Source organism: Thermobia domestica, chromosome 16 (genome assembly GCF_964235325.1).
Source record: "Thermobia domestica chromosome 16, izTheDome1.hap1.1, whole genome shotgun sequence".
NCBI lineage: Eukaryota > Metazoa > Arthropoda > Insecta > Zygentoma > Lepismatidae > Thermobia > Thermobia domestica.
In genome coordinates, this window is record NC_137469.1 from 55,122,945 (window position 1) to 55,149,652 (window position 26,708).

The following is a 26,708-nucleotide window of genomic DNA, read 5'->3' on the forward strand; positions in this document are numbered from 1 at the left end:
CTGTTATACAAAATAAATTTCAGGACATTTCCAGTTCATAAATAATTTCCAGGACTTTCATCATTTTGCTGTTTTTCTTGACTTTTCCAGCGTCTCCACGACACTTTTAATTCCAAGTTTTCCAGGACGCGTGGAAACCCTGCATATTATGTACAGCAGGATTGGAAGGCGATGGGATATGTTGGTGAATACCAACACACCTCAGTGTCTAGCCAATACTGCTGCACATACTGCTGAAATAAAATGCTAACACAGCTTGCGGTATAAGAAACTGTATAAATGGCAAGGTTCTTCAGCTAAGCTTCACTGGAGAAGAATAAGCACATAGGAAACAAAGGAAAAGAAGAGTGGACATGGGAGGATAGGAAAAAGCAAATTTAAAAAATAATAGTGAGAATTAGTAACTACCCCTCAGAAAAAAATGCTAAGACATATTTAACATATTGCTAATGTGTAGTAATTTAAATCATTGTTGAAACTGTCCTTGGCTTCTACTTTTAATAATTCAATCACTAAAAACTATAGGAAATAAAGGACAAGATTAAAATATAGGACATATATAGGACAAATATACACAAATTTCTAAAATATACGAAAAAAAAATAGGAAAAAAAGGACAGCTGGGAGCCCTGCATAGTGCATCGTAAAAAGTAGTCTCTAAAATTAGTAAATATTTTCTTTTTATCTGGAGTAGAATATCACTAATTGTTGAGTATTGAATTAAGAGATCCCACGGTCTTGTAAACAATAAGATAAAGAAATAAAGAAACGTAACTTACTGATATTGTGTTATTGTTTTGTTTAGGTGCAGACTATTAAATGCGTCAAAATAATCAGAAGGAATTTTTGATCCCCATTAACATAAATGTGTAAAGGTGATATTACAAATGGGTAACAACTGTATTGATATTGTATTATGCAACCATAACGTATCTGCCGGAAGTCAAAGTAATTTTAAAAAAAAAATAAAGGTGGAGTCGGGTTCGTGAGACGGTATTACTTATTTGTTAGACCTACTTTTACTGTATAATAGTGCAGCAATTTTGTAAAAATAAAAAAAAAAAATAGTAATTCATACAAGCAAGGCACTTTGCACAGTTATAGTACTTGACCTCCTTAACATACTAAAAGTCCCCTAAGATTGACCTTGAGCTTCAGCCGCTATATTGGAAAAATGGACGCCGATTTTGAGTTTTTCGCCGATAACTCACAATGAGCAGAGATAGCGTAAACAATTTATATAAAAGTTATGTTATCTAGAGAATGAAAAACCACACATTTTGGTGTATAATACACCTCTATAGCTTTATTCGTTTAGGAGATATGAAGCTTTAAGTTATGGGAACTTTGTAATTTTGTGCAGATAGTACGGTTTCTCTGGAAGAATTCTATCACCATAGATTGCAATTACTCAAATTGTGCATTGAAATGAGTTCAGTACTCTTAAACTGAAACTGAAGAATCAAATTAATCCGCTGGCTTCAATAAATGCAGGGATAAAAATCGAGGCAATAATGTAGTTATTAATAGCCGAGAATTATTCCATAGAATTATCAATGTCGTAAAAGGAACTGTCTCAGTTGAAAGATTGCTTCCGATATGAGTTTTCCCAAAATCACCTTCATTATTTGACAACATCTCAATGAAAAAGGGGGGGCGCGGTGGCTCAGTGGTAGAGCGTTCACCTCTGGTGCCTGGGGTCCTGGGTTCGATCCCAGCCCCCGCCAAGTGAACTTTGTGGTGGACAAACACCGTGTGCGTGGGTTTTGTCGGGGTTCTCCCGTTTCCTCCCACTTCATTCATTCATTTCATTCATTTCTCATAATCACCGTCTCCTTTAGCCTAACCGGCATAACCGTGGGACGTAAAACTCAAAGATTTCATTTCATTTTTTTTCAATGAAAAAGGGCATCAAGTCATCTTTAGTTTCAGCTTTTATATGTGAAGAAAATAACTTCAAAGTACCAACGAATGTTGGCCATGTTTTAGATGGAGAACACAGCCGCATTCTGTTGTATGGCCAATACCAGCGACATACGATGATATTCCTGACTGCTCCATGTCATACATAGTATCCATTACGGTGATAATTGCATCGTTGTTTTTGAGGGATATCCACACCAGCCAATGAAAGGAATCGAGGAACAGAGAACAGTATGTGCAACGTCGACAACAATTTACTTTCAAGACAGCTCAGTTACGACCTCTACTCAAGCTGAATTTTTAGGTGATCGCGCTGATATTTCAATCGTTAGCCTTGGACAATGCAAAATGTCAGGTGCCTGTTGTTATCGCTCAGAACAATGATCTTTTGATTCTGTTAACAGCATTAACAAAGGAAAAGTGTAATTTGTGGTTTCTAAGAGCCGGCTCTGGGACTAAGAAACAGAATACTATATTTAATATTTGCCAGCAACAGTTATTGTTTAGAGAAGAGATGTGTGATGCATTGTTGTTTTTGCATGCATCAACAGGTTGTGATACAACTTCGACTATATACCGAAAGGGTAAATTTCAAGTCATGCGACTTCTCCAAAATGATAAAGATTGGGGAAAACAATTTGTGTTCAATGATCCATTGTCTACCAAAGAAACAATAGCAGAGTATGGTGCAAGATTTCTGCTTCAACTCTATAGTACCAAGGAAAGCTAGAGCCTTGACAAATATCGTTATTATGGGTACAATTTTCTTACCGGTAAGCAAACATTAAGTTCCATATTTGATCCCAACAAATGCAGCCGCAAAGCAACATCCTTTCCATGTATATCATCAGGTGCATGAATGGAAAAGAAATTCCTTATAGCCTACAAATTCGAGATGGACACAATGTAATAACAAATTGATGCCAGTTTGCTCAGATCTGGAACCTGCTCCTTCTGAGTTATTGCACATAACATCTTGTGGGTGTAAAGACAATTGTAAGAATATTTACGTTTGTTTGAACGCTAGGTTATCTTGTTGGCACATGTGTGGATACTGATAGGGTGTTTCGTGTGATAACTACCCAGATGTTCCTACTTCGGAAGAAAATGATGAATTACGTGCATTTAAAATTTAAATTACATACACAAAGAACAAATTTTAGAACATATTTTTAATAATAATTTTCAATATAAATTCTTGTATTCTAATGTATTTTTAGCATCCTTAGATATACACATGTAGAGGCACCTTTGAAAATAATATAAACACTGCAAAAATATTAAGAGGATTGTTCAGAAAACCAAACTATGCTCAATAGACGTTTATGTCTACTACAAAGTAATTACATTTACGGTAACCTTTACGGATCGCCACTTGATTTATTACAGTATGATTTACCAGCCACTGATAGAGATATACAAACATACTATACACCAAAATCTGTATTTTTATTCTCTTCATTTTAATGCATAATTTGAGTAAGAATGCAATTTGTAGTGTTCGAATTCTGCCAGAGAAACCGTCCTACCTGCACAAAATAACGAAGTTCCCATAACTTAAAACTTCATATCTCCTGAACAAATAAAGCTAGAGAGATGAATTATACACCAAAATGCGTGTTTTTCATTATCTACATATCATTCTCTTTATAGTTTACGCTGTATCTGCTTATTTTAAAGTTATCGACGAAAAACTGAAAATTGGCGGCCATTTTCCAATATGGCGGCCAGAGGTCAATCTTAGGGGACTTTTAGTAAGGACGTCAAGTACTACAACTGTACAAAGTTGCTTGCTTGTATGATTTTTTTTTAATATAAACCTCAAATTTTGACCTAAAATTCTTGCACTATAACGGTAGTGATTGAGTTTATGGAAGCACAAGATCATGAATAAAAAATAGGGATATCAATGCCATCTTTGAAGGAAATCGATAAGTTGGCATATATACAGATTCCTATCTATTTAATAGAAGCATCTAAAAAAAAAAGCGCAACACTCCAGATTAAATTAGCGTTGGAACACCTTTCGCCCTCAAAACAGCTCTGATGCGATATGGAATGCAGTCACAGAGATCGTAGATGGTGGTTAAGTCAAATATTACAAATACCGCGAGTAAAGAATAACTTAATTCCATGAGAGAGGATGAGAGCGGAAATCTGCGTCGGATTCATGTATCCAAAACGGACCACAGATGTCCAATTATGTTCAGATTCAGCAGTGGGCGGGCCAGGGAAGCTATCTAATATCATCCCGACGTTCCTCAATTAACTAGTGCCTTTGTGAATGGAGCCATTATCATCCTGGAATATCGGGTCATCGGCCCGAAACAACATACGGACCATAGGATGCACATGGACCCCCTGAAGTACCAACATCGAGCAGTAACACGACCGGTAAGAATCAGCACAGGAGCCATTGAAATCTAGGGTTTTGAGGCCCAAGGCATCACGGAAGCGCCGCATGCTTACATTGTGAATCATACGTTCGTCACACACAAACATGATCCGTGATTTAAAGTAAGGTTCATGATGACTCATCCGACTATATCACACGTTTCCAGTCATTAATAAAGCAGCGTGTCTTAGATGCCATTGACATCGTACTACAACGTAATAGTCCCTTATCAAAGATTTCGCCACTGCAACGCGTCCTCGTATATCAATGTCATCTACCTCGATTGTCGACACGGGCAATACGAGTGGTTGAGTTCCTCCGTCATCTGAACCGCAGCTGCACGATGGTTCTGAGTAATAATCCGCTTTCAAGTTCGACGGGAACTGACCTGTCCCTGAGGGTCTTTCTTCTGACCACCGTTCCTCTTCGCCGATGTGGCTTTGCCGTGAGTAGTCACCTTGGACACTGTCCCTGGCGATACACAAACTTGCCTCTTTCAACACGTTCGTACCACATAAGGAAGTACCATCAATTCCCCTTCTATGAAAATGAGAGGTCGTCCATTTTACCTATCACCGTTTGCTCAGTTCATTGCACACTTCCGTTCTACTGCTCCTCACATAGTACAGAGCTTGTCCTCACACACCACCATCCAAAGACCGTCGATGAGGTCGCCGACTAACCGTTACTAATCCAGGATTTGACGTGTTTCCAACTCCAGGTCTTCCATTCAATTGATAATGACCTGTATATTAGGAATGCTATAACAAACATATTTGTTGACAGGGAAATGAAATGAAATCTTTAAGTTTTACGTCCCACGATTATGCCGGTTAGGCTAAACGAGAGGGTGATGATGAGAGATGATTGAAATGGTGAAATTAAGAAAGTGGGAGGAAACGGGAGAACCCCGAGAAAATCCACGAGCACGGTGTTTGTCCACCACAAAGTCCACACGGCGCGAGCTGGGATCGAACCAGAGACCCCAAGCACCGGAGGTGAACGCTCTACCACTGAGCCACCGCGCCCTCTTTGTTGACAGGGAATTTAAAGCTTCTCTTACAGAATATTTTTCTACACTAACATATGTATTTCACTATATGCCTGACACATTCGAAGAAAATTTAAGATGCTTAATCTTTATTAGTATATAGTTCGTGTTTGTGGAAATCCGATCGAGTCTGACATTTCTTCGCTTTGCCTGAGGTTCCGACTACGGTCCTACACAAAATTACCATTCCACATCATTCTACGTTGGCAATGAATACTGAACGCAAAATAAATTAGACCAAATTGTAATTCTGATCGAATCAGAATAGCTACATTCAGTTACAAAAACCGAACTTCAGTTTAGAACCAAAAGTTTCAAACTCAATAAATAATCCTATGATGTAATCAAAAATTGACAAAAATAATTGTATTTCTTTTTTAATATAATAAAAAAGGGAAGAAATAAGAGTATTTAAATTTATTAAGCATGGTTTATTTAACATCGTAGAAGACCGACAAATGGTCGGAAGTTCTGTTCTCTATTAAAATGTTCAACGTATCTCCAGGTGCGATTTTCAAAACCAACGCTCCTGTTAATAGTCTTTCTTTTGCTGTAAATTGAGGACAAGCTCTGTCCAAGACCACGGAGGGATGAAAATAGAATAATGCTTTCCACAAAAGGATTTAAAATAATGAAAGCGGTTGCAAAAGAGCCCATTGTAAAACCGCTATACAACAGAATATTACACAATCCCTGTGTATTGATCGATGTCGTTTACGACCAGAATGTCCACTGCATTTCAAGCATTATCTAAGTCCCCTCCTTGTAACTTTCTTTACTATGTTGCAACACAACAACGTAATTACCGCAACTTATGTGCATTCATAAATTATATGTCATGTAAAGTTTACAAAGTACAACTTTACACTAATGTACGTAAATGCAATAACTATACTAATTTTCTGCAAACGGATTTAGATCCTACATATCAAATTACTTAATAATAAATATCTTGTTAGGATAGAATTTTTAGACTTCGGGCTTTCGGCATATATGGAAATGTTAGTCCGTCAGGTATAAGGAATAACGTCCCTTGGTGATCACAATATCCGAGGAAAGGGAAGGAAGGAAGGAAGGAGACTGGGACCTGTGTGTTAGGTACCACCCCCGGCATTTGCCTGGCGTGAATGAGGAAGATTCAGGAAAACCTCAGTCACGATAGGTATGATGAAAAAGCTTTTTACACATTTTCGACAAGTGTCCCCACCAGGACTCAAACCCGAGACAGCTCGTTAAAAATTACCTACGATTTTATTTTCAATACTTACCGAAAGTATTAGACAGAATAACTACAATTATGTTTGTATGAAAATTTCCTTAAGTAATATTCGAAACATTAATAGTTAAAATATAACTCAATAATACGTCATATTCATTTTTAATCAGTGGTAAATAAGGCAGCGAGCGAGACAAGACATAATTTTCGTGACGAGAGAAATAGAGACATTTCTTTCGAGATGATATATCACTTTCACGATACAATTTCGAGAAAAGACAGATTAAATTATTGTCTCATGTGCATGCCTAGCAGACAGCTACAACAACACCAGAGAGTCCATTTAAATGTTCTCATGGTGAAGTATCCCGCTTTCAAAGCTGAAGTTCATTATATTGAAAAATGTAATACATGGCATTTACAAGTTAACCCTTTCGTGGGCCACCTTTTATATATATATATGTTATAAGACGAAACCTCCTCCAATTTACATTTGTGAGTCATCTACATTACTGGATTTCAGGTTAATTTACTGAAACATATATTACTGAAACGATTACTCAAATGATTGCACAATAAAAAATACGGGACACCGCACTAGTCTTTCTCGCTCCCATTTCTATTGAACTATTTATTTATACAGGATGTTTCAAAACAACACCGACAACGTTTAGGAGGTGATTCCTGACACCAAGATAAGACAAAACGTATACACCAACCTGGGTACAAATGCTTCCTTTCGGAGTTATAGGCTGCTGAAAACATGAAAAAATGAACTTTAAATGCCCATGGCTCCAATACTATGGGACCTACCGTTGTCGGGTCAAGACTTCACTTAGGAACTAGTATGTGCTCTATCCAAATATCCATGTTTCAGAATCCTGAGGTACTTCCGCAACAATTTTTATAGAGATAGTTGGTGAGTACTTTAAATTATATGCCCGTAGCCAAGCTGCCTCCATAAAAATTGCTGAGTGAGTACCTTAGGATTCTGAAACATGTATTTTTGGATAGTGCGCATATTAGTTCCTATGTAAAATCTTGACCAGACTGCTGTAGGTCTCATAATATTGGAGTTATGTACCTTTAAAGTTCTTTTTTTGTTTTCAGCAGCCTAGAACTTCGAAAGGAAGCATATGTGCACCCAGGTTGGTCTATACTTTTTGTCTTATCTTGGTGTCAGGATTCACCTCTCAAACGTTGTCGGTGTTGTTTTGAAACATCCTGTATACTGCAACTTATGTTCGGAGACAAACGGCTTAAACATTACATCTGAGAAGAACGAGACATATTTGTTAACACAAAGTTGATGATTATGCACAAAAAAAGACCTACGATTCGACATATATATATATATATATATATATATATATATATATATATATATATATCACTAAACATCTAACTGCTATAATATCCTGAAATTTGTAAGCTAAATTCTCCTTGAGTGCAGTATACGAAGCCCACTGGAAAGGTTTCTGCAAACTACTACTTGGGTGGCGCTAGTGTTCTCATAAAATTCGAAAGAATATACCTTTCAATGTTTAAATTATCTTTAAGTTTATTCGTTTATTGTTCAAAGCAGTTTGAAGAAGTAACACTGTTCGAAATGCATCAACAACTGCTTCAGGCGACATAAATCGCTCTCCGTACACTCATGTGTCACTATTTTTCATGTGTCATTAATACCACATTTTTACTGACAAAAAATCAAGTTTGGTGTGCTGAGTGGGAATTGGCGTTGTAGTAGTGAATAGAGATGCAACGACTGGGTTTGTTCCACGAAATTCAATGATGACCTCTGGAAAACAAACTGTTGATAATCACTCGTATTTATAATCCTTTTATGTTCTAGAGCTATGGTTTCACATATCCGGTGTAACCGAAGAAACAAGCAATAATTTGATTGGCTCCACCCTTAAATGAACATTTTTGGTTGGTTTTCGGCTCACTCCGAAACACCTAAACAGTTGATTGATGTTTAGTTTCGGATTCGTAAGAATATATCCAAGTTTCATTCTCTGCAACAATATAGTACACCAAGTTTAACTTACCTCGGTTTATTTTTTTTTATTTATTTTTTTTTTTTTTTTTAACACCAATTGACACAAGTCTGCTTTTGAGCTTCGGTCAAGTTGTGTTCTCCGTACGGCTCAAAAATTTTCGTACATGCAGGTGGCAATGTAAAATCGTATATATTTCTTTCATGTTAATGTGTAAGGTTGCCTAAATCTTATAGTATGTCATATGCCGATTTCTCTCAATCATTTCACATACAATATCAACATTAACAGACGTGGATGGACGACCATCACGAAATTCATCACTGAAAAGTGTGCAGTCATACTGGAATACGGAAAACCAATTACAGATGGTATTATTGGACGATGCTTCAACCCCAAAAGCCAAACGAAGTCACTCGATGCGTTGTTTCAGTATTAAACTACATTTGAAATCATAAACAAATTAATGCCCGAAAGTATTCATGAGAAATTTCTATTTCTCACACTCAATTACTTCTTCAAACTGCTGTAAAAAAAAAATAAGCAAATAGGTTTAAATAAACAACCAAGGTTAATTTAAACATAAAAAAAGATCTGTTCATAATAGCAGAACACTAGTGTCAGTGTAAGCAGTAGTTTGCAGAAACTTTCCAGCAGCTCTCGTATGCGTCCAAGTTTTCAAAAACGTTTCAATTAAAGTTAGAATTTTCAAGAAAAACACTTAAAGACTGGGTATTATTGTTCAAACAAGTCAAAACATGACACATCGAATCCTGCTTTCTAAACACTTAGCAGGCTGAGTATTTAGTAAAATATGAGGATATGTTAGGTTTGGTTCCAAAATTACACACTGTATTTTAAGCGTTATAGCTTACTTCTACTGGGTTTTCTGAAAGGAACTCCGTTCTTTTGGATCTTCCTGCACCACTAGCAGAAATCTGTAGCATTTTTGTGTGAAAAAATAATAAAAATAATTGGCACTTATAATTTTTAGTAAACCTAACTAACATTTGTTTATATTATTACGAGCTATTCTATAAAATTTCCAGAACTGATAAAAAAACACACAACAGCCATCAACCTAGAATAACTTCCCACTTTTCCCCATGTAAGTACACACAAACACACACATTATAGTGTTAAAAGTAATGGGATAGCGCTAAATGCCGTAATATTGCGGAAAACCGGTCCAACGGCGCAAATCAGTTTCAGTGTTGCCAGCAGGACTTTTGTGAATGTTATGAAACATCGTGTACCGTTGTGAAAGCAAACCGACAGGAATAATCAGCGAATGACAGTTGGTGCTAGACGAGTGGGAAATTCGACTTCGGAAGTCATCCGGACATTGAATTTCACTCGTTTTGCAGTGTCAATTTAGTAACCCGTGAGCACTGCGTTGGAGTCGTCATAACCCATCACAGATAACGCACTGCCCGCCCGTATGCTGAATATAAACAACCAGCGATGTTTGAATTGATTCGTCCAGGCAGTAGACAAGCAACTGAGTGAACTGACAGTACGAATTAGTACAAGACGCCCAGCAACATGTCTCTCAGAGATCAACTCAATTGGTCTCCATGGAGTATCGCAGGTGCAGACCGACACGATTGCCGCTTCTAACCGCTAACTATCAGCAGCGGCGACCCACGTGGGCTCAGAAACATGTAGGTTGTACCTTAGATGACTGATAACGTGTTGCGTGGTCATATGAGTTCCAGATGGTAGGCTTCAAGTGTGGCGGAGGCCTTATAAGATTATAGACTCAAGTTGTCAGTAAAGTGAAGATGAAATATACTCTTGGGACGGTTAATTGATTGCAGAAAACTGTTTCTTGCTATTACCGTACCGAAAATGGCTGATTCTTGCCATTTCCGGTTTGAACAACGGGTTAAGAGAGAATATGATAGTTATTCCTTGAACCTAAATCGATTCCAAAAATCCGCTTCTCGCTATCATATATAATTTTTGTTCTATGTAGATCAACACTGAAACCAAAGTTGTAGATAATTTCTATCACTTCCGGTTTTAGTAGAGACTTAAGTGTGTACATGAAATATATTCTTGGGAGTTGAATCGACTGCAGGAAACTGCTTTTTGCTATTACCGTTTTTGCTCCATAGTGATCAATGTTAAATCGGATTTTTTTTTTTAACTTTACTTTACTTCCTGCAGATGGATCACCTTTGTCAATGAACTCGATTCTCGATTCCCAACGTTTGACTCTCTACACCCTCGCCAAAATGTTCGTATTATACCCTGGCCGGTGAACGATGATTTCTGACAGCTTCGCACAAGGCCACGGCGAGCGAGCAGAAGACAGAAGGTCAACCAACCTTAGGCTCAGAACCTGTCGCGTCTCCATGGTAACCACCGCACATTGCCAAATTTTCACTCACCCCTTACCACCCTCAACGAGGAAGCAGACCATTCTCAACTTGCGCGAGAAGTACATGGCAACACCGCACTCCTCAGTCGTCCTCACGAGCTAAGCTGTCAGAAATCATCGTTCGCCGGCCAGGGTAGTACTTCTTGAAGTTTTTCTCCCGGATGGAGACATTTGGGTTCATTCGGTTACGGTTTGAGTCGACGTCGTTAAGCAACATTTGCGATTTAGTTTGCGGTAGTTGGGATGGCAGTTACAATAACTAACTGCACTATGCGTTGCGTTGCGATCGGAAAATTTTGCGAAGATTGTTACGGGATGAGCTCCATAGACAGACATTTTGCGTTCCGAACGGATGGATAAACAGACAGACCTGGATATATATAATGTTATATAAAGGAGTATTGGAGAACCGATCTCCTTAATAAATTGGTTTCGTTTGCGTGTTAACTATATAACTACTTACACTAAGGCTTGCGAACTATAAATATTAGGATTATGGATTTCTGAAAAGTAAAAGCTAACAATCAAATCGCATACGGAAGATTTATTACTATAATTAAGGATTCTGAATTTGGCAGGTCCTGCGACTAATGATGATTTTTTTTTCTTAATTTTCAGTTTGCACCTGGAAATGTTTCTTCCATGTTACGATTTTCAGCCTCCTGATGGATTAATATTGTATTTCAAAATCCTGCATCTCCCAATTTCAAAATATCAATCATTTTGAAGTTTCATTTTTACAAACAGGGTTTAAAAGTAACATTTTGTATTACACAGAAAAACACGTTACAATACTTTATTCCTCTGTGGCAATTAGTGGATTACTACTGTAATTTTTAATAGATCTATGCAGTTCTTTACATATCTAGGTTGTCCTAAGAGGACTGCAATTACAGTACATACCATAATGACACATTTCTAATGCTATAACTTTTCTGATCATTTCATTGTTCTAATTCCAAAATTGCCCTGAAGCAAGCAAGTTCTCAACTTTTCAAAAATGTCCGATCATCAAGTGGTTCACAAGATTTCAAAGGGATGTGACAGAGTGATAATGCTCAACAAAATACGCCAGAGCCAAAGCAACTGCACCTACGTGTTCAATGTGAATTCTCAAAACTTCAGCCTGTCAGTATGGATAACCAATTTTAACATGAAGTCATTAAATAGTGCACACACAACTGCAATACAGCCACTCCATTTCGTGGGTAATGGGTCAGGGAAATGAAATCTTTGAGTTTTACGTGTAATGGGTCAGGGATAGGGTTTACTAGTCTAAAAGTGCTTGCGTAAGAGACAGTTGAGACTGTCTCGTCTGAGGATCCGTTGAGATGTATCCGTTTCTATTGGGAGTTTCAACATGGAATTCTGACTCATCCTGTCTCATGGGCAACACTAGCTCTGTGATACACCAGATATATATATACTTTTAGTTGCTTTTTTTTCGTATTAGGAAGTTCATTTACTAAACCTTCGATAAAATGTTGTTCCACTCCTTGATAGTATTCCGCTAAACCCTACTGATCAAATTCAATTTGTGTCTCCAACAGCATAAACGTACTATTTGGGTTCCTCTGTTTATTATTGCAACTTTTTCATGTGTTATAGGCACAGACAAATATGCTACCCAAATTCGAAGTCGTGTTTTCCTTTCGTGAATTATTTTAAATCTTTAAACTAAACAACGCTGCCAATAACTAAACAGCTCAGTTTCACGTAATTCGTTCACAAACCAAAAATTTAAAATACCTGACACCTTTCACTTTCACATTCAAAATAAAATTGAAGGGAATATATGTCTACTATAATCTTTTCTACGGAAGGGTATTTGCAAAGCTTCTTCTGAAAAACAAGAACTATTGTTTATGTTTTTCTAATAAGAATTATATATTCTACAATGTATTCACTTATTCAATATTTCTCAATTTAAATCATTTTCCCAGCATCTGTGTGATGTTGAGTGAAAGCCGAAAATGTGAATTTCTACTAGATACTGTATAGACACTAGTCTGTTCGAATATCTAGCCTGTTCAAATGGACTATTTATAGGTTTAAATCCCTTATAAAATTATTTTTTACATATTATTCACGAATCACATCATAACGTACTGTTTACGTCAATCAGCTTCTGCTATTCTAGTCAAACTAGAACAGCATACCTGTTAGTGACAAGCAACTAACGGACCACTATATGTACGTACAGTATAAAAGAAATCCACGTCTGTTAAATTAACACGAAAAAACAATTGATGTGAAATGAATTTTTGTTAGTACCAAACTTAAACTGGGTTCTTATGTTTAAAATTCGTATTCTAAGGGTGGTGGAGGGAAATTCAAAATTTGTACCATAAATTGAGTATCTCACGAGTCCCTTAAGTTAAGAGGAGTGAAATTTGGTATATAAGCTCCCCTTTCAAAATAACTGAACATGTTCCCCTGACTCTGCAAAAATTTAGTTTCTAACAGGAGAGAAAAATAATTTCTATAATTTTATCTCCACATTCAATTGACGTAACCTCTCTCGTCACAACAGGTAAAAGGTCGCATTATTTAAATTATTCTGAAACAATACTTGTCTTCAGTTGTGTTTTTATTATGACACTGATACATTATTGAAAATGAGTATCTTAAGAAGGGAACAAGTGATTTAAAATGTATCCCTAAATAAAATATTCCGCAAGTCCTTCACGTTAGAAGATGAAACTCAGTACTCCTTATTAAAGGTAAATGTGACACGCCAATGTATTCGAAAACATGCTTGCACAGTGGCTCAGTGGTAGATCGTTCACCTCTGGTGCGTAAGGTCCCTGGTTCGATCCCAGCTTGCGTCAAGTGGGCTTTGTGGTGGACAAACACCGTGTTCCTGGGTTTTCTCGGGGTTTTCCCGTTTCTTCCCACTTTCTTCATTACACAATTCCTCCTCGTAATTTCGTCACCGTCTCCTTTAGTCTAGCCGGAATAACTGTGGGATGTAAAACTGAAACATTTCATTTTTTTTTTTTCGAAAATATGCTTTTACGTGAGGGGAAGGAGCAATTCCTGGAATTTTTACTCAATATTTAAAAAGGACAAAGAAGCCGTCTATCTCATCACGAGAAAATGGAATAACTGTCTGAAAGGAATTCTGAACTAGAATTTGGTTTGAGATGGGCTTTTACCACTGCATTCCGATTAAATTACGCATCTTAGAAGAAGGAAAGAGATTTATACACATATATTTAAAATATTTTCTATAAATCTATTCTTTCCGTGCAAAGAATAGGCATTTCACCTAACTTAGTAATAGATATGCTTTTAAATCTTTCGTTCAATTAAGTTACCATGTAAATCAATAATTATTAATTTTATATGCAACTTTTCCAACTGATTATTCCTGTTCAGCAGACAGGCATATTGCCTTTGCCTTTTTTTCTTCTTTTTTTGTGTGTATGCTTTTCTGAGAAAAAAAAAAGAACTAGTCTCGAAAAGAAAAGAGCAAGAACGAAGATACAAGAAGCTGGTTTATTGGCACCATGCTGTGTTTATGACATCACTTCAGTGCACAACTAGAGTCGGATGTTGAACTATTATTCATCACATCAAGCAAACCAAGCAGCTTGTTCTTCCTCTTTCTCTTTTCTCTCTCAACATATGTTTCCTTCCTGTCATCATCTCTCCTGACACAGGCCAACTTCCGTTCGTTGGTCGCAGCCACCACCTAAAAGGATCGATCATGCCATCTACCGGCAGAGACATCAGACACAATGTTTTATAACAGCAACTACCTCCAGGGTTTCCACATATACGTTTATTTTGCTATATATACAATAACACAAAGAAACAGCTTGTTCTACGGTAAAACTCGCACAAAGCTTATATAAAGGAAATGGTAACATGGAATTAATTTATTTTATTTGTTTATTGAAATATTACGGCTTCCCTTTTCAGCACCGAGGCTATATGAGATGTGGAGCTACAGTTTAATGCGAAATCAGAACCACCATAACGTTCAAACACTCTTCCACCGGGAATCGAACCCGCGACTCCGTACACGAACAAGCAACTAGACCAGAGAAAGCTAGAAATAAATTTGTACAACAGTATTATCGCATAATTTAAAAAAATAGGATTAGGAATTAGATCTCGAGGCTTGCGGCATCTATATTCCCTCCCCAATGTTAATTCGTCATATATGAGCGATGACGTCTCTCGGCGATCACACTACACGGGAAATTGGGGAGGGAAGGAAGTGGACTGCGACCAGTATGTTAGGTACCATCCCGACATTTGCGTTGTGTGAATCACGAAAACTTTTTTCAAGATGACTGGTGTGATAAAAGGTTTTACACTTTTTCGACCGAGTGTTCCCACCAATAACGAAAAAATCAGTCCAAAGATAATATACTATTCTAAAAACAGCGCCCACGGACAACAGAGTGCTATTTTTCAGGTCAAAATAAAGCGAAAATATTATATAATAGTATATCCTCTGAGGCCTCCTTCAGCCGCTATAGGTAATCGCAAGTTTCACTATGTGGCAACATGGCATATTAAGTTAGAGCCATTTCCATTGCTCTACGAATCCATCAAATAGTTACGTCGATTGTTAGGCTAGTAAGAGGTGCTAGTGTCAACGTGTGTCGACTTTCACTGGTATCTGGAAAGAGTCGATGTAACTATTTGATGGACTGCTAGATCTACTCCATGATTCTTAATCTACGGCGTTGCCACATTGTGCAATTCGTGTCTATAGAGAGGACCCGAAAGGTATACAATTTTACATACATAATTTGCTAATGAATTCGCCCGGTATTTCTTATAATCGCCAAAGACCTGCACGTGGCAAAATTTCATGTCAAAAGAGCAGTAAATAAGAACAATAGAACTTTCTTGTCCATTTAGCTCTTTTACTCATTCTAATTTTCGTATTTATAATTCTTTTCCTATGAAATTTACCACAAATAAACATTTCCCGATTATACACATAGTACCGTGCAAAATCATTATCATATTATATTCTTACAAGAAGACAGTTATAGATATGCGACAATCATTTTGGACATGAGTGTACCTACTTTTAGAACGCTAAATAGACTCTAAAGATAAACGTTTCTCATTAATCTCTTATCGTTTCAAATGGAAGTTTGAGTGGATTTCTATTACTTCCGGTTTCAATAGGGAGTTAATGATGTAGATCAGTGGTTTTCAAACTTTCCGATAACGCGGACCCCCTATTCATTCGGGAATTGATCTTCGGAACCCATGTTCATTCGGAAAGCAATCTGTGGCCCCCTTTGCAATACTGAAAATGAAATGAAATCTTTGAGTTTTACGTCCCACGGTTATGCCGGTTAGGCTAAAGGAGACGGTGATGATGAGTAATGAATGAAATGGTGGAATGAAGAAAGTGGGAGGAAACGGGAGAACCCCGAGAAAATCCACGCACACGGTGTTTGTCCACCATAAAGTTCACTTGGCGGGGGCTGGGATTAAACCCGGGACCCCAAGCACCAGACATGAACGCTCTATCACTGAGCCACAGCCCCCCCCCCTTGCAATACTATCTGCAATTTCACACGATATTAAAAAATATACTAATTAGAATTATCACTGACAAGAAAGAGATCAGAAAAATAATGAAATAATTTATTCTAAAGATACATTATTGTTTCCTAGTGAACGAAATTTTAATCGAAAGTACCATAACTTTCAAGACTAAAAATCATTTTTTTAAATGAAATTTACTTGACAAACAACGTTCTCAAATGTGGAATCACTAATGTGAGAAACTAAATATTTAGTTTTTTTTTTTCATAACTGCCTTGAAATCTGGAATAATTTTTGTCACCATTAATCTTAGGTCCGATTCCACATTAAGACGATTTCCCTTTAAGCTTTTAACACTGTTTTAACACTGCTAAGATCAGAAAAGGTCTACTCACATAAATAAATGGTAGGGAAAGGCATCAAATGTTGCAATGCCTTTTTAGACAACTCTTCGTACTCACAGTGCACACGCAAACCAATTTTAGCCAAGATTAACTTGCAATGGCGGATCTAGGAACATGTTTTGGGACGGGTTTCTCATCGTTTTTTAGAATCCCAGAATTGGAGAGGAGGCTTGATGTTCATAAGCACAGGAATGACTAACATATACTTCTTTAAAAAAAAAAGAAAAAGAAAAAGAAAAAAGAAAAGAAATCTGAAATTGATGCTAGTGGTGGAGCTTTCCGCCACTTGAAGATGAAATCCATGAAATTCCGAGTCGTCGTACAGTTAATGTACAACTTAAAACAAAAAAAAAAGTGCCCTAACAAAAAAAAAAAGCGCCCTAGAACGGTTGACCAACTTTAGGGCAGAAATTTAGCAAAGTGAGAAAACATTTAAATTTACCAACGTCGGTATAATTTCTAATTGCTTTCTTTATACTAACTGAAAAAATACTTCTTGCGTAACTGCTGTGAGTTCCATTTTATTAAAACACATTTCAATTTTTAGGCGTCGCGGACCCCGTGGCTAGGTCCCATGCACCCAAGGAATCCGCAGGGTCCACGGACCCTAATTTGAGAACTACTGACGTAGATGATATATATATTCTTTCAACGTCTAATCGATTGCAGGAAAGCAGTTTCTCGCTACCTATTACACCTTTTGCTTTGTAGTGTTCAACACTGAAACCGGAAATTGTTGTTTTCTACACTTTCGAAGGATGAATGGATCACCTCAATCAACACTCTCGATTCCTAACTTCTGACAGTCTACATCCTGTCCACAATTGATGGTGATCCATCAAGTATAGACAGTGGTTTGAGATATTTTTCTGGACGGACACACGGACAGACAGGATAGATAAATCGCAGAAAAAAAAATGAAATTAAATCTTTGAGTTTTACGTCCCACACTTATGCCGGTGATGCTAAAGAAGACGGTGATGATGAATAATGAATGAAATGGGGGAACGAAGAAAGTGGGAGGAAACGGGAGAACCCCGAGAAAACCCACGCACACGGTGTTTGTCTACCACAAAGTTCGCTTGGCGGGGGCTGGGACCCGAACCCGGGACCCCAAGCACCAGAGGTGAATGCTCTACCACTGAGCCACCGCGGCCTCTAGATAAATCGAGGAGTTTTAGTTAGTACACCCTACTCCTCTAAAATGGTTCTACCATATCAATTGCCGATTTTGCTGTATGGGGATCAATAACGAAACTAGAGGTGAATAAGGACGAAGATGGAATCTATTCTGGGACGCTCAATTTATTTTTAAAATCACTTTTTGTTATCTATTACCGTCTTCCTTCTAACACCTGTAGACAGGAGAATGCATAGACGGACAAAGATGTTCTATTAGTCATCTTATATTTATGCATAACATAGTTTCGAAGTTCAAAGTTGGGATGCAATTTCTCAAAAACTTTTCAATCGAAAATCAGAATTTTAATTTGCCAGTAATTGTGGAAGAATGACTGCTTTATTATAATACGAGGTGCACTCTAGAAGTGCGTGCCATTTTGTTCTAAAATCCACTTCCTTTTTATTTGAGGAAAGTAACTGCGGCGTCGGAGACCTCCATCCTTCGTCTTTAAGTAATACAGGTTTTCTTTATTAAGTGGCAGTAGTTGAGTCACAGTGCCTGAACGAGTAAGACGTGTTTCCTATACTGCCAGAGACATGGAATTTTCGGTTAAGAGAAACGGGTAATTGTGAAATTCCTAACCGCAGGTAGGCGTTGTCGAGTCGATAATCATCGCCATTTGGAAGGTGTATGTGGTGATAGTGCTCTTGAAGAAAATACTGTTAGGAAGTGGGTGCGTGCGTTTATAACAGAACGAACAAGTGTGAAAAATGAGCAGAGGTTTGGACGTCCAAAAGTAATATCAACTGACGTTAACATTGTCCGTGTTGAAAATTTCATTGTGGAAGATAGGCGTTTCACCATGCAGGAGATTTGTGATACACTGGGGGTAACAATGGGAATAGCAGAATGAATAATTATAAACAAATTGGGCCTAAGGAAAGTTTTTCTCCCTGGGTTTCACGAATGCTTAATGATGATGGAAAAGATGAAAGGATACGATCTAGCTTTACAAATTTGACACGTTTCAGAAAAGAGGGACGAAATTTCTTGGAAAGTATTATAACAATGAATGAATCACAGATTCCATTATACAACCCAGAAACAAAAAGGCAGTCCACAAAGTGGAAACACACAGATTCACCACCACCACACATACACAAAAAAAAAGTCAGTTAGCATCCAATGAGAAGGTGCTGTGCGCTATCTTCTGGGATTCCTAGGGAGTGATACTGTCCCACCCTGATCCGAACATAACTTTTGCCAAATGACTGAGAAACGACCACAAATAGCAAATAATAATTTTCTCCTCCACAAGGACAATGCACGGGCACACCGTGCTAATGCTGTGACGTAGGGATGCGCACGAGACAAGATTTGAGACTGTCTCGTCTCGAAAATGTGCTGTAAAAGTGATGTCTCGACTCGAAAAAAATATATTTTTTTCTATTGGAAGAGCTGTGTCTCGACTCGAATTTTGTCAGGAAAATTCTGTCTCGACTCGACTCGAGCGCATCCTTACGTGACGTCAATCTTGGTTGACCACGGTGTTGAACTTCTGCCCACCCTACTCACCTGATTTAACCCCGAATGACTTCTGGTTGTTCCCAAATATCAAGGATTCTCTTCGTGGACGATATTTTGCCAGTAAATCATCCCTGAGAAGTGCTATTTTCCAGTAACTGAAACATACCCCCAACGATAGCTATGCCACATGCTACACAAAATGGATGGAGCCACGCCAACTGTGTAACAATAAAGAGGGAGTTTGTTGAGAAATAGACACAGGTTAGTTCCCTGTATTTCCTTGTTCTTGAAAATTAGAACGAAACGACATGTACTTTTGAAGTGCGCCTCGTATAATCAAGCCTCGCTACACTGTTTTCGAGCTCTCATTTTAAGTATTCTGTAACTTATTGAATTAGTATGGTTGAAGAAACACACCTGAACGTATCAAGGGCACTTGTCGCGCCAAGAGGCGAAACACTTATAACATGCCTAAATGCATTGCTTCGTTATTTACGACTGTGTTTTGGACTGCTTCAAAAAAAAAGTTTTAACATAAAACGTTGGAAAACAACCTATCAAAATGTCAAATACTTATAACTTCTTGTTCCACTTTTGTGTTCACGCTATCATTTTGTAAAATGTTACATAACCAAACAATACGCATACAGAATGGTCCAACAGTATCAAACGAACCGAATAACACGAAAACGTTTGCGAATACGGTAAAATTATCATATAAGTCATAATATACGAGACTGAGAAAAAGTGAAAAAAAAACTTGTTTTAAGTGGCCACACACACAACTAGTAAATGTACAATATACTGGCAAGCTATCTCTGACTGAGGAACCGAAGATCATCTTTTTTTGTGAAGAATTACATTTCTTGGCATTACTGGTATTTACGGCTTTTTCAGCCATCAGATATGAGGGTTTAAGTCCCTCGACGATCACACCCAGATAAGTGGAGAAATAATAAAGGAATGAGGAAGGAAGGAAGGAAACAGACCTGGAACATTCATATTAAGTACCATTCCAGCATTTGTCTGGTGTAAGTGAGGGAAACCAGGAAAAACCTCACTAATGATGCCTGGACTTAAAAGCTGTAACACGTTTTCAACCGTGTCCCCACCGAGAATCGATCCCGCGATCGCTAGCACCGAAGGAGAGAACGTTAGCGACTACGCTACGCGGAGCTATCCGAAGGTCATCGAATAAGTGAAAGAGCTATTGCTATCCAATAAGCGAATAATCATCCAAACAATCACGTAGAGGTTGGCATTACGTGTTGGAAAAGTGCACAAGATCATGCACGACAAACTACATATAACAAAAGTGTCGGTCCGATGGGACTTACACTTGTTGATAGCCATTTAAATGAATGTACGCAATACATCCCCGTAAGTAATATTGCAGAGTGTAAACGCAATAAAGACGGCTTCTCTTCAGCCTCCTCACCCACGATGTACGAATCTTAGCTTCGCCATTATGACCCAGAAAAACAAGAAAGCAAAAAACAGAATCATTCGGACTTCCCTCAGTAAAGAAGGCAAAGATGCATTCCTTGTCCGAGAATGTGACGTTGAGTGTGTTTTGAGATTATCACGGTGTTATCGTAACAGACTAGGCGAAAAAAAGGATTACTGTGCAATTTTATCAAGATCTACTCACAAAGCCACGCCACGAGATTAAGCAGAATAGACAATCAAAAGCTATTCAAACTTTTCGAGTCAATCTTCCAGTTCACTTCGCCCATCAAATGGCCCTTCATTCGGACCTAGGCTACAAAATGTTACCTCGTATGCATCATATTCGACATACAAAGTATTCAGAGCTTTCCTCAATTTTCACCGAAGGAAAAGAACCCCTGAGTGCAAACGTTTCGGTAGTAATGACGAGATGGGTGCTACAATGAAGAACTTTCTTCAAAGCCAAACGCCAAATTTATACAATAATGCCCTTTAACAGGTTGTACATGGGAAAGCTATGTATACTTGATTGAAACTGAGACAATTTTCGTGACAAGATATGAAATATGAGAGAGTTCTTCGAAACAAAATAGAGATGCACATTCCGAAACGAGACATCACTTTCACGACAGCGTCTTGACACGCACGCAACAGTCTCTGCTTTTCTCTCGTATCCTACCAGAGAAACATTCTTTTTTGTATTTTTTAAAGAAATATGTTATATATTCTAAAACTGTTAATGAAATATTTATTCATAGGTATCAAAAAATTAAACTCCAATCTCTTTTTAAAATGTATCTGAGGTAACCCAGCTCAAAACGAAACACACTTTCAGGATTATTTTTGTAAGAAACAAATGGTGTCACATATAGAGATGTTCATTTAATTCCCAGATTATATTGTTCTGATATTAATTGTAACTCGGAATCCTCACCGCAGGTAGATATGACATCATCTCATGATGACATCATAAGTTATCACTCATTTGAGACGAGGAGTGTAAACTGAGACGCGATTCAATGTCTTTTGTCATGTGATCAGTTTCAAATTAAAAATAGGTGATCCAGAGAAACAGCGAGTTTGCGTTAAATTTTAATTACAGAGAGGTACGTAACGTTGCAAGTAGCATTCGATGATGCATCAATTAGTCACGTAATGATCTTCCACTGATTTTCACATTTCCAAGCTGGATAAATGTCCTATTCTTGTCGTTCGTCCGTGCATTACAATGAGAAAATCGTCCAGGTCAGTCCACTTGTGAGATCCGATCATCCACTAGCTGTCCGTGAAATTGCGAGAGAGTTAATACTTCCATCGACTCATGTCACCATATTTTACACGAGGATTTAGGGATGAGGCGTGCTTCAACGCAATTCCTGCCGAGGATTTTCATGCAGGACCATCATCGGCACGGACTTGGAGAAAACAGCCAACAACGATCCCTATTGCTGACCGGTATGAATAATGAATTTCCGGGTGCAATCCCGAAGCCGAGGTAAAGTTGTTCTAATGGAAGTCACCAGGATGCCCGAGACTCAAAAAGGTCAGAAGAGTCTGATTCCGGTTGAAAGTACTTTTTTTTTCTTTTTAATGTTCGGGTTCGTGCATTATGAATTTTTTTTTTCATATGGTCAAACTGTCAATAAGGAGGTCTACACAGTTGAGTTACAACGGTTACGTGATTCCATTATCCTAAACGGCCAAACAAGTGGGCACCTGGACAGTAGCATTTGCACCATGACAATGCTCTGTGTCGCACTTCCGAAGTAGTATCAGCTTCTTGGCCAAAAATGCTTCCTTCACACCTCAATCTTAAAAGGAAACAATGTAACACCAATTTAAGTCATTCAACATAACACGACGGGGAACTAAGGCGCATTCCACAACAGGCGTTCCAGGACAGCTTCCAGCACTGGAGCCAATGTTGGAATCAGTGTGTAGATGCAGCACAGAAATACTTTGAAGTGGTGACGCTCAAAGACGTGTAAGTAGTCCATGCGACTTTTTACATCATCAGTCCGGAAATTAAATGAATAGCCCTTGTGTATACATAGCTACTAACGATTATATACACTAAACAAAGGCGCTAGTGCAATTTTCAAGAAAAACGCATATTTCCATTTAAGAAGCAAAATTCAAAAACATTCCTGCGCAATCCCATACAAACATAAGTTTAACATTTGATGGTGATACGTTCAACGGAATGGCTTCTGAACATACGGTCGTACAGAAAACATTTTCTTTCGACACGCAGTAGTCGTGGAACATGTAATAAGGGTTTCTTCAGTTTTCATCATCAATTGAAAGTAATAACTGTACCTCTCTCTCTAAAAAAAAAAAAAAAAAAAAGTCCTTTTTTATGTTCCGAGTCGCCGCAAGATGTTGCTAGTTCTAACAGCTAAAACATTAGTAAAACGGTTCGTGTGTCCTTATGTTACGTACATAGGAAATTGCACCAAGATATGTACACAGAAAATTGCAAAATTTTCCTACTAAAACACGAACGAACAAATAGTAGTCTCTATAATCAAAGTTGTGCACTTACCAACAAGGGCCAAAATTACAGTGAGGAGAGGAGCTGCTGGGAATGTAATTGTAACGTTGAATTCAAGCATCTGGAGGAGATCCACTGGAAAATATAAAATAAATCCTTATTTGCCTGCCTAACGGATTTTGCATCACTTTACACACAAACAGTTTCAATAAGCACACTCTATGCCTAGTCTAACAAACTATCTAATACTTTTGATTTGATAAAATAGCTCTAACCTAAAAACAATATCCTGAATCACAGTACAAGCAATATCCGATCATTATATTTAATATTACTTTTGAAGATACAAACATGACTTTTATTTTTTTTTTTTTTCAGAATGGCACACTGAATTCCTTTGAAGAAGTTTTGAAATATCGACAACGATTCGTGACGTCGAGTTTGGTATAATCTGGAACTGAATTCCCTATTCTTTAACCTTAAATATTTAGAACAATATTCATATTCAATGCTTTTCTTGAAAGAGGTTTAGATAAATAAATGTATCTACAAGTCCATTATATCGAAGAGGAATTATATAAGTGCCTTATCGATTACTGAAAAATAAAACTGCTGATCGTATAAAATACTTTCTGTAAATCTACTATTCAGAGATATCCATTCGACTGAATAACACACAGTGTGCAGCAATTTAGCGAAATAAGGTTCATCTATCTTACTCAAAAGAGATATAATATACAGAAGGTTGATCGGCTTATATTCGACGTAACAGATAATGCTATTGTCTCTTGTATAGTTGCGCCAGATTTATGAAACCGGTGCTATTCCCAGTGTGTCAGTTTGAAGGTATCAAAATATCGTCTTAGTCCTAATGAGGAAAGTGAACCGTTATTAGAAAGGATACATAATGGCCCTTTTCCACACACAATTTTCTTACAATTTCGTACAATCGAATAGTGAAATAATGTAGGGAACATGCTTAACCATCGGAGTGGCTACAGCTAAAGAAATCGAGAACAGGCAAACACAAATGTAGCCCATGCAGAAATATTCCTAACAAAATGGACTCGTTCGAGATTACCAGCAAAAGTGTCGCCTGAGCTGTTTCGCGGAATTCATCAACCCCATGTGATATGGCCCGGAGATTACACTTGGCACAGTCCACTATCACATACATCTCTCATCACCCTCCTGGCCTGCGATGCGCATGTACCTAACGGGTTCACAAAATTCTCCTACTGAAGAACTGCTAAAACCTATACGAAGGAAACTTAGCGGGCTCAAAATGAAAGAGGAATATTACATGGAATAATGCCTATATTTATCTCATGTAACATTTGGACAGTCATGTACAGTGAGGCCCTTGCAAGAGACGTGCAGTTTTATTGCCAGTACAGAATAATTTCCCACAAAGATCATTATTGTCAGCGGATACAGCTATGAGGGAAGTTGAAGGTATGTAAGTTAGACTAAAACGTGAAGGTAAACGTTACCCACTACCAGGTATTCATCATCATAACTATCTATCTGACGATATCCCTCGTTTCAATAAACCAGGTGCGGAACCAGATGGACAATGCATCCAGTCCTACCTCCAGATCATCCCTCTGGTTTTATAATGACACGGAGCAAGGAATGCGAACTTGTGTTATTACCTTTCATGCTCTGACGGCAGTTCTAAAGATTTCTGCGCATATGAACTCTTTATACAAAATCGCCATCGCCGTATCTTCACTGGTCTTTTTAAAATCTACAGGACAGAATTCCCATGTCTGTGCTCCAACGTAGTCTGTTACAGTGCAAATTGTAGCGTTACGCGATATAGTCCACAATGCTGCTGATAAATCACAATCGGTGGTGGCAGCACCGGCTTTTCATAGGGTAAGTGCACTTTGAAAAATGGTCGGATAGAACCCGATCAGCCTTCTGTAGTTATTTCTTAGTTTCTACTTAGTACTTAAGATTTATGAAACAGGAAAAGTGGATGGCTAGAACCACATTCAAACATAGATGAGAGTACTATTATCACTGATACCTCTAAACAAAACCAATTCATTAAAGAATTATAATTCACCATCTCAACGTAAACAAAACTGCAAGCAACCAATAAGCACTTGCTTTGTAAATGCATGCCTGCTAATTCTTTTCAATAGTTTCTAGCTCGTTTATGACTTTCCACTCAACATGATAATTTGCTGTTTTGTATTTTAAGATCCTCTTAAGAACCGAAGATACAATTTATGTGGATTATAGTACACGAAAGTTCAAGTCTGAATCCTGCAGCCAGATCAGAGAGTTTGGTCGACTTTTTAAACAAAATAACGGCTAAATGTCTATCAGTACACTATATTTGGTCGCCAATGGCGACCTGATGACCGGAAACATGTGGACTAAACCACACACATTACTAACGACAATAAAGCCTGATCACAAAAGATAAACAACTACTTGAACAGTCAAAGAGCCTTTGTAACGGAGATGAGTGTTAGACTTTTGAACATGGTTATATATCTCAACCTTGGACATCGTGAACTGGGAAAAAATATCACCATATCAAAGGACGAAAAATCTGGTTCTTGTTACAAAGGCATATGGTGGAAACTATCCACTAAGAAAACAAGAATTTTGTCTCATCCGAGAAAAGGCTCGCAAGTAAGAAGTACATCTTCGACCTTTCTCTATTTCTAAAAAATCTCATTTGCCACTCCAAGATTCCCTATGCTTCTCCTACTGTTTTTCACTCCCAAACAAGCACAAAAACACACACACACAAGCATAGACACAAACACGATCATCGCGCCAACTGAAAGGACCTGCTTCATGAATATTTCATACAACCTGTCTGGCATACATTTCAGTTTCGTTTCTCAAGATCAAGACCAATGGCTGTCAAGTGTCAAGGAATACACAAGATAGAAGGGCTTGTGGTTGACCCTCTGACCAAAGCACGTAGGAGTCAAAGGTAGAGAAACTGTAAATTCTTGTATGCAATTTCACAAGTCTAGTACTTCCGTATTTCGATTTGCTTTCCTGAAAACTCAAGGAATATCTGTATTCGGAAGTTCCACATTAGCTACCTGACAGATGGAACATAATGATATCTATTTTAATTCCAATTAACAAATATTGCTAAAATATGCCAAATTAGCTGCTGAATATACAAATTTTAGTTTTTGAATTTGACGATGCCTTTATTTTATTTTATTTTATT

At 37.8% G+C, this 26,708-nt stretch overlaps 1 protein-coding gene across 4 annotated transcripts in view; it reads right to left on the minus strand.

Annotated features, from left to right (window-relative positions):
- LOC145673060 (membralin) overlaps positions 1–26,708 on the minus strand; it is a 450,418-nt gene that overhangs the window by 244,608 nt on the left and 179,102 nt on the right. For 3 of the 4 annotated variants that reach the window (XM_081742400.1, XM_081742401.1, XM_081742402.1), the window contains exon 11: positions 23,549–23,632. The exons of the other annotated variant lie outside the window; for it this stretch is intronic. In XM_081742400.1, the coding sequence (XP_081598526.1) occupies positions 23,549–23,632 (84 nt within the window). The remainder of the gene's footprint in view (positions 1–23,548; positions 23,633–26,708) is intronic. 4 annotated transcript variants of the gene reach the window in all.